We start from the raw sequence: 8,984 nt of genomic DNA on the forward strand, positions 1-8,984 counted from the left end.
ACAAGCATGATTAACCTGGGCGATCATGAAGTCGGTACAACGTTGCGCAATTTCTACGTAGCGTGCTACGCTAAAAGTACTGATGAAAGTGGGGCGGTCCCGGAGATAGTGGAGTCAAACCCTCAAAGCACGAATTGACGCAAGCAAAGAAGACGAGATAGTGGCACGGGGGCGCACGCACCGAGCGTTTCAAACAGCTGCCTGGCTTTGGAACCACAGAAGTATGCGTGCGATTTATCGCAAGATTTCTTGAAGTATGCAGACAGCAAAACCCAATACCAGAATGGTTCAACCAATTGGAGCCACTTCAACGCTTAAAATGATTTTGAAACTTCTGAACCGGCCAATGGTTGGCTGACATATTTAAATGCCTCTTAATACTTCACATGTGAGTATATTGGAGCAAAAGCAAGCAATAAAGAAAGAAACGACTGTGGCCTAATGGTTAGAGCACTGGACATCTGTGCTCGACGGCAGAGGCTGGATTTCACCATCGGTCACCCACTATGTCGTTTTTATTAAAGCGAAGATACACAGGAACCCACCCACTTACCTACCGCAAGGAAAGCTTCGCATTAAAACAGGAAGAGCGATCGCCTTGCTTCTGCGGCGAACGCAGCAATGAAGAATACGAGGCGATTCATGTGTACCTCGACGCCCACCACCCATACAGCCATGACGCCCGGGAAATCACCTTAACCCACCAGTCGAGGTCTCACGTGCCATTAGCGGGCCATGCTGGTCAAATTGCGCATGGGCTGCGTGTGTGTGAACCGGCACCCGCTTGGCAGCGGCTCGGACTTGCGACGTACAGTGTCTGTACCGACTAAACCTCACAGCTATAGAACATTCTCGAGCAGCTGTTTCTCCGCTGCATAGCTCACGCCTCTGCGCGCCGCCATCTTTTGTCTACCTCAACCAGCCTCGGCCTTACCACCGACTCCGAGACAGCGCTGCTCTTTCCCGAAGGCACGATGCGGACTCGCGAGGCAGCCCCACGCTGCGCTGGCGACATATCTCGAAGAGACCTGACAGCGCGCATCGAGACGCTGGACTGCTGACTGCACCGGCGCCTATTTTGCAATTCTATCTCACTGCTCGTGCTCTTCCACTGCTCGTCTATCTCAAGCGCTCGTCCTCGTTTCTCAGTGTCCCTCGTCTTGTTTCGCGTTACACCACGCAGTCTCATCGAAAACCAATTAGCCCAAACCATTACCCTTCTATCTCACTGTTTTGATTTATTTTATATTTCTGCATGTCCTTGTTGTTTTCTTACTGTCTTTTAATAACTCTCATGTCTGTTCAGGTGAGTTGGGTTTCTCGACCTGTGGTGATGGCCTCTCATCTTCCCATTTTTTGAATGCGGGGCCGTTCAGGTGCCCTCCGACAGTCGATAACAGAACGAAATCATAATAAGGAAAGTAGGAACAGAACGCCGTCCAAAGTGGTGCGGTCAAATGAACGTTGGATGCTTACACTTCCCCACTCAAGCCTTGTTGATCAAGAATAACGAGGCATACGTGTGGAAGCCGAAACGTCTACGAGCGTAAATCTCGGGTGAAAATAAGCAAACGTGTAAGAAGTAAAAAAAAAAAGTATATTTGACATGTCACAGTGTGGAAAGTTCTTCGAATTTGCTCAGCTCGAGGTGGAGCCTTCTTTCACAACCGAATCTAATAAGCGCGTCCCGACGCCAGCAGTGCCGCCAACGCGTTGACTTGAGCGACGGCTGCCTCGCGAGCCTATTTCCACGGCGGCAGCGCACGGCCGGCGATGGCGACGCGCAGCAGGCAGCTGTTGCTTAGTGGCGGCCCCTCCTCCCAGAACTTTCGCCGGGCGGCAAACGGCAGGGATTTTTGCCTTTCGCGCCCGCACGCACTCACTCACGCTCGCTTGCAGCCAGCAGCTGGAGACGACGCAAGAAGCCAGCTCCATTCTAGGAAAGAAAGACAGTTCTCGTCTCGTGGTCTGCTGCTGCGGCCACCCCAGCAGGTAGACAAGCGTGCACATCGTGTTACGGCGAGAAACGTCGTAAAACGCCCACGAACTTTCGACCTGCCGAAGGAAAGGTGCGCGGGGTATACAAGTGCGGCCCTTCCACAGGAAAGTGAAGACGCCACTGTGTTGCTGTTGTTTCCCGTGCTCCGGCTACATCACCGTGGTCCGTCCACGTGCCGCCCTTCGCCGCGGCGACAAAGGTGGCTCAAAAGTGAAGTCTTGTGCGGTGCGACAGCGTGTTCAGAGGTTGAATCTTCAACTTCGCCTCGCCGCAGAATCGCGTCCGAAAAATTATGGACATGTGTCAGTGGCAAGTCTGAGAGTGAGTGTCTGGTGTAGCGATTTCCTCGTGATGGACGGCTGTAGTTGTGAGTGCTTCATTCATACGGGTATGACCTGCGCCGAATAATTCGGAAGGATTAAGGTTAAATTTTGATGCAAAAATGTTCTGCGACGACCAGGCAGAATGTTGTTGAGGGTCCTCGCTACCTCATGCACTTTGCAGCATGACAGTAGTATGGTCAAGTTTGTAGAAGTCAATGGTATACATGCAAATATGTTTAACATATTATTTTATGTTTTTTTTTCATGCTTACCTTGCAACGTTAATCATGTTTTCCCATTAATTTTTGTAAGTTGAACAGAGTAACCTGAATGGTTACTCTGTTGAATCTCTGTTGAAAAAGGTTGTCGTTACTCTGTTGAAAAAGGTTGAATCCCCTAAAATTCGCCAATGTGCGGTTCTCAGTTATTAGGCTACTTATTCACAGCTGTTTCTTTTTGTAACGGTGAAGATACTATACCCAGCCTTATAAAGGGGCGTTTCATGCCTTACTTTCGCTAATGCGGTGGCATTACTGAAAGGGAGTGACTACAATGTATCCTTACAAGCGCCGAAATGGCGAAAGCGCAGCTCTCAGAACGAAAAAAAAAAGGTATAGACACACTACTAAATCCTCACAGGTGTTAAACCCGCGACCTTATTTTAGAGCGCAGCTCTTGGGCGTTCGTTCCTGCGGTGAGCGTCGGCATCCTCGGCGTAACCGAGCCAATGAGCACAGCGAGGAGTCAAAGAGCGAACGCGGAGCGCAGCGGGAGATGAAATACGGCGATAGCAAAGACAGTGCAAGGAGAAAAGCGGAGGAGGAGGGTGCAGCGGAACCACGAGGCGGAAAGCGGAGGAAGAGGGTGTGGCGAAAGCGTGAGAAGAAAAGCGTAGTGCCGCGCAAGCGTAGTGCTGCGGCGACGATGGCTACGAGATGGCGCCAGAGTAGCGCGCCTCGTCTGTTCGCCGATGATGCCAACGATAAGGCATACGGCGAGTGCGTCCGCGGATACCATACATGGAAATAAAGCGCGGCATGAACAGATGTCTGTCTGTGACTGCCGCTGTGAATTGCCCCCCCCCCCCCCACCCCGCGTCACCTTTGCGCTGCCCCTTGTGATCTCCCGATTAGCGAGCCAGTCGCGCCACACTTAGCTCCGTTTGCAACGCGCCGCACGAGACAGATTGTCCGCGCCGCTAATATATCTCGAAATGAAAACACGGCTGTTTGAAGCGCAAGAAGAAGCGATTTTACCGGCAGACAGTAAAAAACGCTCGTTTGAGCGCGTGAGAAAAATATAAGATATGTGATAAAGAGTACCAGTCACTCCTGAAATCCACTCGACACCTGTTTTTCAATCATCCGTTAACCATCTCTCTGTTATCATCTCTGTTAACCAACAACCCTCGTAAATTCTGGCGCATCATAAACCCTAGCTTTCATCCTGACATTTTGCTTACCGACACTAACGGCGTTGTAACTGATGAATCTGAATGTGCTCAGATTTTTTAACGAAACTTTCTCATTAGTTTTTAACAACTGAAGATATCATCTCATTTCCCGAATTAAATAAATTTGATATTTCCATGCCTGAAACAGTTATTGACGAAGCTGGTATCTTAGCTTTGTTAACCCTTAAAATTACTAGTTGTTTGGATCACCTTGGCTTTAACAATAAGAGACTTAAGAGTACATCACTAAGCATTTGTTCCGTCTTGTCTGTTTTCACAATCATTATCAAACGTGCTCATTCCCAATGACTGGCGTGTAGTCAAGGTAATACCTATATTCAAGTCAGGTGAGCGTTCTTCCCAATTATCGACCCATCTCACTAACCAGCACCAATATTTGCAAACTTCTTGAGTATGTCATTCATAACCAAGTAATTAGCTACCTCGAAGAGCATAACATTATTTTCAAATATCAGCACGGCTTCCGCAAGGGATTTTTATGTGACAGTCAACTCGCTGGCTTTGTTAATGACTTATATTTATCACTTGACGCGGGCTTTCAGGGCGGCGCTGTGTTTTTGGATTTTTCAAAGGCTTTTAGTTCCTCACCACAAACTTCTACTGAAACTAACACAGCTTAACATCCACCCTAATGTGCTCGCCTGGATTAAATGCTTTTTATCGTCAAGAACTCAGTTCACCTCTGTTTATAATTCTAACTCATCTTCAGCTCATGTGACATCTAGTGTACGCCAAGGAAGCGTGCTTGGTCCCCTGCTTTTTCTAATCTATATTAATGATTTGCCTGCTTGTGTAGGGTCCAGAGTTCGACTCTTCGCTGATGACTGCGTAATTTACCGTATACGTTACCAATGACACTGACCGCCAATCCCTACAAACTCACCTCAACGAAGTAAGCACATGGTGCTCATCCTGGTTAGTAACCTTAAACGTTTCTAAAATAAAACTTATGTGTTTCACTCATCGTACATCTCGTATACAACCACTTACATACTTAACAATACCGAAGAACTAACAAGAACTTACAAGTACCTTGGGGTGCAAATTCAGTGTGACTTAACATGACGTCACCATATCGACCTCACCCTAGCGTCTGCTAACCGCTCACTTGGTCTTCTTAAACGTAACCTCAAACATGCCTGAGGTAAAAAAAAAAAAGCTTGTTTATGCTACTCTAATACGTCCTAAAATTTAATATGCTGCGGCGATTTGGGACCCCGATCAAGCCTACGTTATCGCTAACATCGAATCCTTGCAGGGCCGCGCTGTTCGTTTTACTTTTTCAGGCTACTCATCCTATACAAACACCTCAAAAAAAAACATAAAAATTTAAAAAAAAAACGTGCCGAACCGGAAGACCTATCGTATCGCCGTAAGCTTGCTCGTTCAACACTTTTCCATAACCTTTATCCCCATCCATCCCTTCACAAGGATTTATCAGTCACCCCATGTCATCTTTCCACGACATGATCATACTTTCAAAGTTAAACGCGTAAAGTGTCATTCATCCTCTCATGTCAACTCATTCATTCCTCGCACGATCATTCAGTGGAACAATTTGCCATCGCACATCGCCACAGAAGCTGACACAAAAAAAAAAAAATTCCAAGATTTACTGCGCTGTGATGGAAATGTGTAATATTTTGTAGATTGTTCTTTTGTTCATCCTTACGTTTCGTATTATGCTTTACGTATGTTTTAATTGCTATTTTATTGTTGTTTTATGTATTTTTCTTGCTCTTTCTAACATCTACAGCGTTTATTAATGATTGTGTGCCCCTCCCCTTATGTAATACCCTCCCCGTGAGGGCCTTTGGGGGTAACATGAATAAATAAATAAAGTATAGAGCTGCGCTAAAATTTCTCATTAGGGAGTATCGTAACCGTCGGCGATTTTTTTTTAAAAGCAGCAACTTTGTGCAATATGATCTTATGCCAATGTTCCTGACCCCATGTCATGACCATCTTATGAAATTCTTGAGTCATCCAGGATTCGCAATCTTCACATTTTCGTGCAACATGCAGGTTTATGCAATACTTCAGCAGGTGCACAGCTGCCGGTGGTCACATGGGAGTCGAATGCACGTTATTGATTACTCCTTGCAAAATATTACAGACTTTAGGCACCGTTAAACAACGAAGGAGTCTCGTACTTCAGCGCGCAAGCAGAAATTCGTACAAATAAAGGAAACGGGTGTTTGTGATATCGTAGCTGCAAGCTACTGTAGGTTGTTGCTGATCTAGTGTTAACGACCTTGGCAGATCAGACACAAAAGATAATAACTTGCTCTTTTCGAGAGGACAAGAACAGTAATGTGAGAAAAAAAAATGACAAGCATTTTCGCTTGAATAATGGTTTTCCAGACGGAGAGTAGTCCGATAATTTCTTTAAACAAGATAAGTTCTGCGTGAATCAGGCATGTATATCCATGAGCGATAAATACAACTGTCTGCTTGATACGAGCCTGTATACGTTAAGGAGAGCAAAATCAGAACTGGTTAAAGAAAACAAAAATAACATGTTAAGTGAAGCACCTAGCTGTTACGTCTCTTTTAAATAACCTGCACGTTGCTGAATTTTTCTAAGTAATCAAATCACAATAAAAGAGGCCAGCGAACGGAATGCAATCCCAACAGCATGCACAATGTACTCAGGTGGCGAAGAAATAGAAGAACAACGAAAGAACAAATGAAAAAAAAAAAGGGGGGGGGGGGGTCAGAAGAGTGAAATTTCGATCAGTAACACAAGCAGAATTGTCCAAGCTCACGCGAGGTTCGCACAGACTAAAGTGCCCCTATCTATGTTTTAAATTTCACACTTTCTGTTAGGAAAAATTGCCTGGGAGCTGCTCTCACGATTTAAATTACCCTCTTTCTTTACAGGATCGAGACGCGTTGGTCGAGCGATGAAGCTTGGAATCCTTGTGCTTCTATGCTGGACGTGTGTAACGCGCATGTGCAGTGGAGGTGATGTGACGGCCTCGACAAACTTGGCCCTGGGCCTCTTCCAGCAGCTTTCGGCTGATCCCTCCGAGAATGTTCTCTTTTCTCCCTTCGGCATATCGGTGTTGCTGGCGATCCTTTCGGCTGGTACCAAAGGGGGCACGGGCAAAGAGATCGAAAGTGTGTTCGGCTCCGACGCTGCCGCAGTGAAACGAGACATCGAGAGCGCGTTTAATGAAGTGTGCGCAGGTGCCTCGACTGCCGGACGAAAATCTCCAATGTCCCTCGGTAATCTGCTTGTAGTCAAGAAGGGCTTAAAGTCGAAACTTCTGCCCCTGTTCCTAAAGTTCCTCGGTGATGGTGGACCTTTCTTAACATTAGTCGATGAACTGGATGACAACCTGGCCAGCCGATCGAACAAATGGGTTAGTACTCAGACTAACGGAGAAATAACGAAAATGCTAGATGGTCATGGTACAGAAGACGATGCGAAGATGCTCTTAGTGAACGCCATACACTTCAAGGGTGACTGGAAGGAGAAATTTGAAAAACAGCTCGGTTACAACGGTACGTTTAAGAACTACGACGGCAGCGATACGCCGATAACGTTTATGTTCAAAAGGAGGCACTTCGAGTATGCTTTAGATGCCACCCTGAAGACACATGTGATCTCAATTCCCTACAGGGACGTTAAGGCAAGGTTCATCCTCTTGGTTCCCCTCAAACATGCCGGAGCAAGGACTCTGGCCAACCTCCTGACTGCGTCTGAATGGAAGCGCATCCTGGGAACGTTGAGAAACACGAGCGTAGCACTGTCGATGCCAAAATTTGACGTCTCCAAGAAGTACGACCTCATGAAGCCGTTGGAGTATCTCGGTATCAAAACAATATTCACCGACAAAGCTGATCTCTCTGGCATGATAGGGACAGGGGACCTTTTCGTCTCCGCGATCGAACAGGTTTCAAAACTGAGGGTGGACGAAGAAGGCAGCGAGGCTGACAGCGCAACGTTGTTGAGGATCTCTGGAAAGGCTGCCGAAGAAGGCGAGTCGGTAATCGCCGACCACCCGTTCATATTCGCTGTTACGGCAGGGCGACAGGACGACATCCTTTTCATGGGACAAGTCAACAAGTTACCTACAACGTGATGCTCTTTGTGAGTGACATTGATTGCGACGCCATACATTCGCACTTTTCATTAACGAGGTTATGACGTCCCATCGTGTAGCTGTGCCGAGGAAGAAACTCAAGTACCCGCAAAAGGTGAAACCTCGCGAGGAAAGGAATTCTCGAGGTTTCAGTGTTGCCGTATGCTCAAACCTTGTGCACGAGGGCAAATTCCCGCGCTGAACACTTCGCGCTACACTATACCTCGCTACACTATACTACACTATAATTAAATGAGGAAAATAACACCTAATGTAATATATATATATATATATATAGTGTCTGTGGACGATGACCGAGCAGCAAGTTCGCAAAGGGCGTTCGTGGCTGTCGTATTGATTTCAAAGCGGAACCATTGGAACCGTGAGGATGTCTCAGCTGACTGACACGCGCTCGCCATAAGTCGCGACAACAAACGATGTCATGTATACATGCTGTTTAATTTGAAACTCAAAGCGGCGGCACAGCCAAGTAATATTGAAGATATGAGGGATGGAGGAGGCTAGGGGAATCAGCATGAAAGCTTGAAATTTGAATACTGCTTCTTGCAGCCCAGCGGTTGCGCGGCGCGCTGAGCTTAGGGTACACATTTTTATGTGCTGATGTGTTCTTCTCGGTTTCTGCTCTTATGTCAGCCTTTAACGATTTCAAAATTCTTGCGCATATTCATTAACTTGAGCCTCCACGAACTTCTGTTTCCTATAGACTTAAGGGAGGCGGAAAACAGCGCGAGAATAGAGCTGTATATACGAGTCTTATATACAGGGTTATATTGCTTTATGCTTATTCTTTAAGTGGTTAGACTATAGACTTGCTTTAAAAGTATGACATTTATACCTAAGACTTTCTGCAGGAAGAAAATAACATTTAGGGTACTGAAGGTGCACAGAGCTAGTTACGTTGGACAATCTTTTCATTAATACAGTGCTTCTGCTTCTCTGGCCTGATGCACTGTGCATTCGGCGTGCACACTTCCTTTTTTATCCATGCATGTCTCTTTGCTACCATACTCACCAACCGATCGAACAAAGTGTGTTGCTCGTTTTTAGACGTAAATAAAGGCTTGCATACATCCTTA

At 46.3% G+C, this 8,984-nt stretch overlaps 1 protein-coding gene across 2 annotated transcripts; it reads left to right on the top strand.

Annotated features, from left to right (window-relative positions):
* The first annotated feature begins 1,855 nt into the window (after window positions 1-1,855).
* Window positions 1,856-8,984, top strand: LOC119450025 (leukocyte elastase inhibitor). Of its 2 annotated transcripts, none has more exons than XM_049665585.1 (2): window positions 1,856-2,198; window positions 6,680-8,984. In XM_049665585.1, exon 2 carries the CDS (start codon window positions 6,703-6,705, stop codon window positions 7,885-7,887), a length of 1,185 nt encoding a protein of 394 aa, XP_049521542.1. In that variant the 5' UTR covers window positions 1,856-2,198; window positions 6,680-6,702; the 3' UTR covers window positions 7,888-8,984. The 2 variants fall into 2 exon arrangements, with proteins under 2 accessions (XP_049521542.1, XP_037569294.2); XM_037713366.2 differs by having other exon boundaries at window positions 1,857-2,320.

This window comes from Dermacentor silvarum, chromosome 4 (genome assembly GCF_013339745.2).
Source record: "Dermacentor silvarum isolate Dsil-2018 chromosome 4, BIME_Dsil_1.4, whole genome shotgun sequence".
NCBI classification, from domain to species: Eukaryota; Metazoa; Arthropoda; class Arachnida; order Ixodida; family Ixodidae; genus Dermacentor; species Dermacentor silvarum.